Source organism: Adiantum capillus-veneris, chromosome 25 (assembly GCF_014529385.1).
Source record: "Adiantum capillus-veneris isolate H3 chromosome 25, ASM1452938v2, whole genome shotgun sequence".
Taxonomy (NCBI): domain Eukaryota; kingdom Viridiplantae; phylum Streptophyta; class Polypodiopsida; order Polypodiales; family Pteridaceae; genus Adiantum; species Adiantum capillus-veneris.
The window spans coordinates 28,229,642-28,240,980 of record NC_140955.1 but is presented as its reverse complement, the minus strand read 5'-3'; the positions used below and the strand labels follow the sequence as shown (position 1 = coordinate 28,240,980).

At 40.9% G+C, this 11,339-nt stretch overlaps 1 protein-coding gene across 1 annotated transcript; it reads right to left on the bottom strand.

Moving 5' to 3' along the window:
- Positions 1-7,147: 7,147 nt before the first annotated feature.
- Positions 7,148-8,695, bottom strand: LOC147424623 (translocon-associated protein beta (TRAPB) family protein). The gene is made up of 5 exons (XM_086500300.1): positions 8,446-8,695; positions 8,082-8,180; positions 7,897-8,005; positions 7,737-7,814; positions 7,148-7,468 (listed from the first exon to the last, which is right to left on the bottom strand). Exons 1-5 carry the CDS (start codon positions 8,622-8,624, stop codon positions 7,352-7,354), a joined length of 582 nt encoding a protein of 193 aa, XP_086356426.1. The 5' UTR covers positions 8,625-8,695; the 3' UTR covers positions 7,148-7,351.
- Positions 8,696-11,339: the final 2,644 nt, after the last annotated feature.

Genomic DNA, 11,339 nt, shown 5'->3' with positions numbered 1-11,339 from the left:
AAAAACGACATAGAAAGAGAGAGAGAGAGAGAGAGAGAGAGAGAGAGAGAGAGAGAGAGAGAGAGAGAGATGATGGCTATGGAGTTTAAAGCTTCTCATTGTGCTTTAGAATTAATTAGGGACTATCGAAAGGCTTTTTGCTTTGCCGCAAGAGAACGGTGATGAGAGCTAAGTAGAGGTATTCACCACGAGAGCTTTCAGAGAGCGCGTACACTGTGAAACGAGAGAGGAGATAATAAGCAAGTAGAGAGAGAGTATCCTTCTTCTTCTTCTTCTTCTTCTTCTTCTTCCCGTATACAAGAGAGAAGAGCTTATGGAGATGGTGATGAAGAGCTTGCATCACTCCGTATAATAGGTAAGTAATGCCTCGCGATAGTGGACACAATAGACGGCACTGAAAACTAAGCACTACAGGTAAATTTATAGGCACTGGGCTAAGCTGGAGTGAGTCCCAAGCAAAAAACTAGCGCTAGTTTCTGAGCCAAGAATAGTTGTAAGCTTTTAGGAACTTTGCTAAAAACATGCCTTTGCTTTTGGTGGTCAACTCTTCCACTTAACATCCAATTTTTTCAGTAAAATTGATCAATTGAACAGTATCCGATCAACTAATGGAACCTTGGCTAGACTATGCCGCACCGTGATGTCCCAACGTAATTATGACTTCTCCGTACTGCCCCGACGTATACACGGTACTGCTTTTTATAAAAATAATTCTCGTAAAAATCTCACTTAGTCTCGTTTTTTCTCCGGGTGATTATTTATAAATTCGACGGAGACTAAAATTAATGGTTTTATGTTTATGTCATCTTAAAAAGCACATTGCTTTTCAAAAATATCGAAAAGCACAAAAAGCTAAAAATAATATAAAAAGCCAAAAAATTTTGAATTTGAAATTGAATCACAAGTTCCTCTTGTCCACTGGAATGAAAAAACGGACTCGCTTTTCACTAAAAAAACACTTAAAATCATAAAATGCTAAAAATAGCGTGAAAAACACTCAAAAAATAGATTTTAACAAAATTGAACCATAGCTTTCCTAAAACACATAGGTTAAGAATCTGTCCCTGCTTTTTGCCAAAAAAACACCTAAAAACATAAAAAGCATGAAAAAAAAAATCAACAATGAACCAAACGTCTGTCTAACCTACTAAAACATGGAAACAACCTTGCTTTTAACTTTAGAACCTTACAATGTCGTCAATCAAGCATCTTAAATCAAAATTTGACAAAACAAATATTGAAAGCTATTTTTCTTATTTTTATAAAAGACCCAAAAATTGCAGATCTTACATTCCTCATGAAGAGCTAAGTAGCTGATTCTTACTAAAAAAGTGCAATGCGCACGAAGACCCGATTTGAAATTCTCTCTCTTCATGCATATACCCAAAATAGAAGTGGTTGCTTTTCACTTAAACTCTAAGAATAGAAGGTAAACGAGAGTTTTATTTACATTGCTTCTTTTGAATGATTTTTTGAGAAGAAAATATAAACAAAATTGATAAACGTCCAAAAGTAGCAAAAGTGATAACAGTTTTTATCTTCAAAGCTAGGCAATAACTCGTGATGAAAGGATGGAAGTAAGTGAATGTTTAAAGAGATGGTAATCTAATACATTATAAAAACAGGAAAGAATTCTTAGATTCCTCAATGTAGATAGGAGCTGAGAGATTATGTCAGGAGTAGGAGAGTTAAAACGGTGTTCCTATGTTAGGTACGTTTATCCACTAATTGAGGGAGGGGTGAGTGAGGAAAGTTGGGGGTGATTGGATAGGGCTAGGCTTAAGGGTGACGACGACGAGGTCTTATTTGCGAGTAAAGAGAGAGAGAGAGAGAGAGAAGGAAATTTTTTGCCTCTATTGAATAAAGTTAGGGATTGAAGGATCAAGGGTTGATCTTTGTAAGAGATAGAGTTTAAGCAAAAGAGGAGAAAATAGTAAAGATAACCTTTAGCTTAGAGACGCTTAAAGAAAAGAGAGCAAAGGTGTAGGTAATCCTTTAGGGCTATAATATAGGCCTTTTATGCCTCTCATAAAACCCTCCAAGAACAGCTCTCTAGCATAGAAGCACTGCCATAGTCTATCCCTCCAATCATGAGAGTCTCATACTTATAAGTTCACAATTAAATGTCCATGCCATGATTATAATTATGGCATACTTATAAGTATAATCATGGCCTATCCCTCAATCATAAGAGTCTCATACTTATATAATCATGGCATGGCCGTTCACACATGAACAGACATGAACCAAGCTTACAATGTGTCAAGCTATACACCTCTGTGGCCATCTAAGCCTCCTCAATTCCCATGCGGACTCCACCCTCGAACTCTACATGCATGTCGCACGTGTACTCCATACACCTATCTGTGCATGCCATGTGTGCTCCTTGGTCTCCCTCTAAAGCAAATTATATGTCCTCATAAATATTTTGGGACCCCCAAGGAGAGAAAACGATAAGGTAAAAAGGTTTCCGTGCACTCGAGTTCAACCTTAAAACTCCTTATTCTTTGCCTCATGACTTCTCTCATTGAGAACTCTTTAATTCTTTAGTGAGTCTACTTTTAAAATTTGTTGTAGATCCTTGATGACAACTCAACCTTTTTTAGGTTCTTTTTGACTTACAATCACCTTGCACTTTTGTGCTACACATCTTAGATCAACCATCCCATATTACTTGTTTGAGCATTCGAATGCTCCATCTTATGTAAATGTAGTCCATTTTGAAGGTCGCTTTGTTGACCAAGTATTTTGGGGATCACAAATCCTATATATTAAGTATAATATTTGAATCACAAGCAATTAAGACTTGGTAAAATGGTGTTTTGAATTCTTTTTTTCACTTTTGATTTTATTTAATTTGCCATTCAAGTGACTATCCAATTTGTCTCCTAGATGTGAGCTTACCAAGGGACTAGTTCATCCCAAGATAGCAATCTAAGATGCCTCCAATATTTGAGTGGGGACTAATTCAACTGACTATCCAATTTGTCTCCTAGATGTGAGCTTACCAAGGGACTAAAGTTGCCATGGACAAACTGTTGAACCAGAGTCTTGAATGTTCCAACTAGCCATGCACAAACTGCCTATGAGTTGTTGCCAACTCATCTTAAGGTGTCTCAATAGGTGTTCTAGCTCTAGCACCTTTACTGAGAGTCTAGATTATAGACCTTGTTTATGAACAAATTACTATCCACTTTGCCTATTGGATGTGATACTACCAAGGCCAACATGGTCACAGACAAACTACTTGACATATTCCAACTAGCCATGCACATGCTATTTGTGAGTTGTTAGCAACTCATCTTAAGGTGTCTCAATAGGTGTTCTAGCTTTAACACCTTTATTAAGGGTCTAAGTTAATAAACCTTGTCTTGCTTTCATTGTTCTAGAAGCCCATTAAATCTGTATATTTCTATGTTATAAACTTTTGATGCTAACATACAGTCAATGCTTATACTTTAATAGAAGGCATTCAATGTCTTCTCTAAGTAAAAGAACTTCTTTAAAAGAAGAATTGACAAATTGTCTTTCCTCTCATTTTAATTGAGAGTTTAGATCTCTCTCTTCAAGAGTATGACTCTCTTTCTCTACATGAGATTAATAACTTTCTACTGCTTTGATACAAATTGGAAATATAATATAGGCATCTTATGCCTCTAAAGAAACCTCCAAGTTCTCTACCTCTCTAGGATAAGAGCACTACCATAATATGTCCCCCCCCAACCATAGGAGTCCCATACTTGCATAATCCTCGCTTTGCTATCCACACTTAAATGACATGACCAAGCTTACAATGTGTTGGTGAGCTACACATCTCTATGATTGTATAGGCCACATCAAATCCTATGTGGATTCCAATCCCAAGCTCTACATACATAGTCTACTATATGCACCTATTTGTGCATGTCATTCATGCTCCTTAGTCCCAATGTTATATATGTTGTGACAAGGGTGCTTTCTCTTAGGATGTATCTTTTGCACAAGATTTGTGCGATCAACCAAAAAAGGATGTATCTTTAAGGTTCTCCTATGATAAAAGGCTACCTTTCCATATGTAAAATACCAAGAATCCTAAGGAATATAGTTATACGTATTGAGTGGCTTTTGATAACAATGAGCTAAGGAGGACCCCCTTGTGTTCCCCTTACTCATGGAACCATCTCGATCGTAACATTTTACAACCGCTCCTTCCCTCACATCTCATCTCATTTCATATGGTTCTCTCGCAAAAGATCACATCAAAATTATAGCATCTATAGTAGACAATAAAGGGATAAGAGGGGAATTGAGAAATGGCTTCCAAGTAACAAAGAACGAAAAAAGCGGAAACAAATACATAATTAGCCATCCATGCCCTTAATTACCACCATGTTTTTCCTTCAAAACTTCAATAGTGGTGATTAAGGACAAGGGCGGCTAGGGAGCCAATTGGCCTTAGGTTTGTCAAAGTGATTTGAGATATTGTGATAGACCTTCGAATCCCAAAGGGACTACGATACAATTACTCTACATCAAAGGTGAAAGAAGGCCCTTATCCTGCAAGTGATAGGTGCGGCTTGATGCTTCAGACAAAGTATCCTTCTTGCCTCTGAAACCTCTTCTGAGCAACTTGATGCAGAATTGGATACTATATTCAGGATGCTGCAAGGTTATTGAGAAACACAGATTTACGTGTAAAAGAGGTGAGAACAAAATCTGCTCACATGAGATGGCACAAGAGAAGGGCGACGGAAAAGCTGGGCCGCGTGATGAAGGTCAAGGGCCAAAACTGATGGCTGTGGGCGAAGTCAAGGGTAAACCAAAGCCGATGTGAGGGAGGCAAGCTGACATTGCAAGAAGTGGAATTGAGAAATATCTACGCAAAGGCAATGGCACAGGATATCAAAGCAAAAGCTAGGCAATACGCGGGAGACGGAGGATTGAATCCGAGGTGCAATAAGTAGAGGAGAGGGTAACATAGAGCATGATAAGGGCTGGTGAACGGTAGCTGAAAGAGGACTGAATATTATAGCAAGAGGATGAGAGGGCACTATGGTGCAGAGTTGGGAAGGTTTAGGAAGCTGTGAAGAAAATACATAGAAATGTGAGAGGACAAGTAAGGTGAGGGTGTAGGATGCTGCAAAGATGCTAACTTGAAGTGTAGAGGAAGCTGTGAGGAAGAGCCATGAGCATATTCCAGAGAGAGGGCAAACATGAGTCATTCGTGCATTCAATGCCAACATAAGCGCATACTATATGTCATCTCCTTGCGCAATGAGCTGAAGAAAGCAGCATGCACTACAGCCAACATCTTGCTCACAACATGCATGCAAGTTACAAGGCACTGCAAGTGCATGCCACATCAGCCTGCGGTAGCTTTTGCAGACCATCTATACACCATTCCTCCTTCCCGTTAATGAACAAGCTCAAATTCATCCATACATTAGTACAATTTTTTTTTAGGGGGGGGCCAGGGGGGTGTTGGGTTCATTGCAGTACTAGCATTCACCACAACCGTCTGGAAACTACAGGATCGTGGAGCCAAATGACTCTGGTGAACGCATCATGTGCACCATGAGAGGTAGAGAGTCTTTAGTCTAGAGATGCAAGTTGCCAACTTGTGAAGAACAGAGACGGTTCAGCTGTACAAGGAAAAGATGGAAAAGATTGGAAAAGACTTTTCCATGCAACTGCGACACTCTGCTTTCAGTCCACAAGCAGGCTTCACAGATTGTTAAGAACGGAGACGAGAAAAAGACTGGCAAGGCCTAAAGGCATTGCAAAGTTTTTTCCACCAACCACGAGGCTAGCGAAGGTCGCTGCCACTGTCAGTTCAAGCCAAGCTAGTGAAGACAGTGTAGGTTACTGCTAGGCAGGGAGTAAGTTTGCCATTAGAAACACAGAAGAAAAACAAGCAGGAATCAATTCGCACAACAGAATATCCAAAGAATCACTCTTTTCTCCCAGATTATCCCCTTGTTCTACTCAAGTAAATTGCACATGCACTTATAAGCAACGACCTTAAGCTTTCCTGCTTTGGACAGAAACTCAACAATGGAACCACTGTATGGCTAGCACAATTCCATCTGGAGTAGTACAATGTGTATGGGCAAAAGGCAACTGCACCTACCCCAGTACCAATAAAGCAACCACTTAACAATAGGAATGCAATAAGAAATCTTCACCACTTAAATGACACCTACATGGTTTCTAAATTTTAATCGAGATTGCATTGATGAACATCTTGGGTGCTTCCACAATCATAAGTTAGTCTCATCTACACAACCATGGCAAGAAAAACGGAAATGCGAAACTACTGGAGCCCTGAACTCAAGGACACGCTTGTTCCTCTTAGTCCAGGGCATGCATGGGCAACATTACTTGACCATAAACAAAGCTAAAACACAACCACAAGCAATGACACCTTAAAAAAGGACGACACCATTCACTGCCACTCAAAATTAGAACTACAGTGAGAAGTGGAGTCAATCCTCCCTTATGACCAAGTACAGTAACCCTAAAGTAGATATTACTCCAAACACCTGATCAATCATCACAACACTACATCCAAGAATGCAGCTCAATGTAAAAAAAACTTTTAATCCGTTGTACTACAGCAACGACAATTGCATCCAAAATGTGACATGGTCAACTTAGCAAGACGCATCGTTTTAAAAAAAGCAATTATTCACTGCTACCAGTGAATAGAACCAAGCAAATGAGACCAACCTCAACAATGCCAATAATGTATTAGCGCCCTAAATCCAGAAACGGTGTTAACAAAATTTGGACAGCGGAACCACATCAATATCCCTCTCACCATCCCTGCATCCAAGCTATGAAAATTTAAACAACTCGGCAACAAACAACAGACTTCTGGATAAATACCATTCTGACAGTCCTTCTGAGTCACACAATCCTCCCTCCACATGTTCCAAAATGGACCTAACAGTGGTCAACTGACTGCAAAACTTAGCCATCCTTACCTCCACTACTCTAAAGTCATCGTCATCTACAAATAGCTTTCCATATATTACCTTAAAAGAACCCCCCAAAACTTGGACTTTGAGGCAAACCTGCAATACTGCAACTGGACTACTCATCAATTCAGTCCCACAATAACAAGAAATTATCACTGCTTTGCCACGATTTATCCCTACATCCTGCAAGTGCAAATTCTTCAACCTTCATTTCAGGAGGGAAAGCAAAGTTGCACTCAAAACATCTATAAATTGATCATGAAGGTATAGCCCCTCTTCACATGTATGAAATCACTAGCTAGCTACACCAGGATAGATAGTGTCGGTTATCCTCAAACACTAACAAAGCGACTCTTGCTTGTTCCTTGATGCTTCTACAATGTCCAGGGAAGTCACTTCTTCTTTTTAGCTTTTGCCGCCTTAGACTTTGTAGGTGTGATTAACAAATAAGTAAAGAGACTTATAGCAGATAGGACAGACACAAGAGGTCCATACTTAACGGCAAAATCCTGCAAAGAATGACAGTAAGCTTAAGAGTCAAAAGTACGTGAAATTAAAACTTGCATGCGCCAGATGTGAGCCAATGTGCGAGCAGTGACAGTTTCAGAAGAAGAGCAAGCACTAAGAGTGTAGAGAAAAAGATGCACCTTCAGCTGCTATGATTTAGCACCCAAAAGCCAGCGGACAGCCCAAGAAAAAGTACCAAGGTGATCAGAATGTTAAAAACTCTTAATTTGGCAAGCATTACACTGAAGACAGGAAGTGCATTGCCAAGACATTTACCCATAGAAACTTCTGTTCTGAGGACTTCTCTGCAAGTAAGTCCAATTCGTGGATCGGGGTGGAAAATGCTTCCTGGAACACCAAATCAAAATAAACTTGCATCAGGATCAAGATATACCAGGTCAACATAAAGAGTTAGAAGTAGCTAGCGAACCTGCAGTGCAGATTTTCCGGTGATCCTGTATCTAACAACAGCAGGGGCTCCATAGAAGAGACCTTTTTCCCTTGACTCCAGAACAAAAACATGAACCACAGACTTTCCCCTGTGCACACAAACACATGTGAATCGAAAATGCAAACTTCATAAAGCAATCATGCGTTGAAAAGATAGAGACATACGCTTCTAGCTTGTCCCATGAGTTGGAAGCGTTTCCATTAACCAGGTTAAACTTTTCACTAGGCCAGGTGTCGTCATTCAAACTCACATCATACGCAGTGCTGCATGCCCAACACAAGCTTTCTTCAAGCTGGGGGGGGACCCCAAAAAAAAAAAAGCAGATTGCTCCTGCAACGGGCCAGGTTGCACTAGCGCTACCCAAAACAATAGAACGCACTCCTACGATGTAAACATCCTACCACTGCTAGAGCAATGCACTCCTAAATGACTGCAACATAATGTCCACGGATTGACAACAAGGAAATGGATTTTGGGGGGTTTTGGGGGTGGGGGGGGGGGGGGGGGGGGGGGGGGGGGGGAGAGAACCTGAAGCCCACGTTATGGAGGCTGATGGAGACGGTGACATGCTCTACGGACTTGAGCTTTGAGATGGAAGCGCGTTTGTGCACCACCAGGAAGGCTTCGTCTGTTGCACTCGTGCAGGGGCAGAAGAGCAGGAGAAGCAGGACTCCAAAAGCCCTTAGCAGTAACAGATCTGCAGCCATGCCGACGCAAAACCCCTCGCTAAATTGCAAGCATAAGTAAACGTAACAAGGTCGTCTACAGTAGACGAGGGCATTGCCTCCAATTAAAAATTAGATTAAAATGTTATTGAACTATGCGTGAGGAATCATATAGATATCCTTCATGCTTGGCGGTTTACAATAGCAAATGATACAAATTGTGATCGGATGACTTGCCTGTGGAGCAAAAGAATATGAGGCATATTATTGTTTTTGCAAACAAGAGTAGATCAAAAGACAAAAGAACTTATGTCTCATAGGTCAAGAACTCGGTACTTGAATGACCATGGGGATATATATACTTCTTAACAGAATCTTCGTCCCACACATGTAAGTGGAGGCATCCTGCTCTGCTACAGAAAAGTTTCACTTCAACCACTTTTACTCTCCATCTACCTCTTCATGCATCCCTCTGTCTAGCTCTCTCTACCTCTCATTACTTGTATCTATATATACTTCTTAGCAGAATCTTCGTCCTACACATGTAAGTGGAGGCATCCTGCTCTGCTACAAAAAAGTTTCACTTCAACCACTTTCCCTTTAACTCTCCACTACCTCTTCATACATCCCTCTGTCTAGCTCTCTCTACCTCTCATTACTTGTATCTATAGCACCCCCTCCCTCCCTCCCTCCCTCCCTCCCTCCCTCCCTCTCTCTCCCAATCTATCTTTCCATACCTCGCTATCTCTTTCACTCTCTATCTACGTCTTCAAACATCTATCAATTGCACCCTCCCCCACACCTCTCTCTTCCCACCTTTTCGTACCTCTCTCTCTCTCTCTCTCTCTCTCTCTCTCTCTCTCTCATACCCATGCTAACTTGGCAACCGCCTACCTCAAAACACACTCCAACCTTTCAATAGCTGGACTGCAAGTTGTCCTGGATAATTTACATAACCAGGTGAGGTATGTGATAGACTACCAATATAGGTAGAACCAAGATTGAAAGAATGCTTTGATTGGGAATTAACATGCTTATCGAAAGCCATAGCATTGTATCCAGAAGCAGGCAGTCCTCCATAAAAGGGGATACCAAATTGGATGATGTTTGCATTTCATCAAAGGGGGGTATCCACTCGAGATACCTGCTTTGATGAGGGTTGATAATGGTCTTTAACAATTGTCCTTTGCTCTTCAAGATGAGGGGGTGCCAATGTTGCTACGGGGATCTCCCCCAACAGTTTCTCTAGCTCTTCATCGTATTCTTCTTCCATGAAAGAAAACCAGTGCTGGCACTACTAGGAAAAGGAAACCAAAAAATGAGAAAATCATAAAGAAGGGGAGAAATAAAGAAACAAACCCACTACACATTTATCTAATTAATGGTGCAAGCTCTTTAAACATAGTGAACACAGCCTTGCAAAGCAAAGTATCAGCCCTCCACCTTGAGATCTGCTGCCCTGCTCCCACAGATGCTGCAAAAACAAAGATACCCAAAAAACAAAACAAAACAAAAGGCACACAAACACAGAACAAGTCAAGAAAATGTGAGTACGCCCGAACAGGAAAAACAGATGAAGCTAAGTTGCACTTGTAATCAAATTGTTGCTACTACTCAATCTAGCAGAAATAATGAAAAACCAATAGACAATTGTTGCTTCTCATGCTGATATTAAAAACCAATCCAAAAGATGATAAACAAAATTGAGTTGTTGATCAACAGAAGCAAAAAAAGTTTGCAAAGGTGTGGTGGCAGTTTACTTGGTTGAATAGCTTCCTTGAAGTGATCGAGACTTGCAAATATGCCAAAAATGGAAAAAAAATGACGGGGGCGAGAAAAAACCTTGAGAAGTGGATCAATGGAGGAAACCAGAGCTTCTCCGTGAAGCTTTAAAGAGAAAGATATGAGTGGTAGAGTATGTACAAACAGGGCTCCCAAGAGCTAAATCGAGTAAATCTGCAGCAGATGTAGACTTCTGTGTACATACACAGCTAACCCTACAGATGCAAATAGCTGAAAGAGACAACTATACACACAATGCTTTCAAAGTGGTGCTAATGTAACAGAGATAATGGAGCATCAGAAACAGAGGAAGTGAGTATGTTCATGGAGTTTCAATGGCGATAGTGAGCCATCTGAAAACAGAGCATTCGAGCGCAATGGAGTTTGAAAGAATGAGAAGAGGAGTACTTACGCCATGATGGGGGGCTGGAGATGCAGTAATTGATATTGGGTAGCTGGTCGCGAACTTGATCAGATGATGATGATGAGGAAGCCTGATGAGAAGCACACGCCCAAATTCTACCTCGTTGACCCCAGAATTAGTTAATTCCTTGCATCTAAGCCACACACGAAAAACACCCTCACACGCCAGTTTTTCATTGGCCAAAGCCCCTATGGCCATGGCAACAAAATTCCTCCCTGTAGACCCTACCTTACGGCAGTGCCAATAAAGACGCCTCATCGTGGTCCAGACTCCAGGGCGTGTGGCACGACCGGATTGTTAAACCAACTGGGTTCAGACGAGCTCGACGGCAAAGAGCCCGATTTTAAGTTGTAGGCTTAGCCCACTAGTTGGGTTGTAGCCATTAGAGCCATTATGTCTCCCCAATCTTGGAAATTAATAAAATTCCTTTCAAAACATTTTGAGTGCATGCATAAGTGAAGGGTGAGTTTAGGAAATGAAAAGATCACGGAAGCGGAAAGTCAATATGTGCCTGCAATTGAAAATAAATCGAAATTAAACAGAACCAGAGA

Coding starts and splice junctions, on each gene's coding strand:
- LOC147424623 (XM_086500300.1), bottom strand. CDS start 8,624: ATGGCTGCAGATCTGTTACTGCTAAGGGCTTTTGGAGTCCTGCTTCTC. Junction 8,181..8,445: donor CTCCATAACGTGGGCTTCAG/GTTCTCTCCCCC, acceptor TTGGGCATGCAG/CACTGCGTATGATGTGAGTT. Junction 7,469..7,736: donor AGAAGTTTCTATGGGTAAAT/GTCTTGGCAATG, acceptor CATTCTTTGCAG/GATTTTGCCGTTAAGTATGG.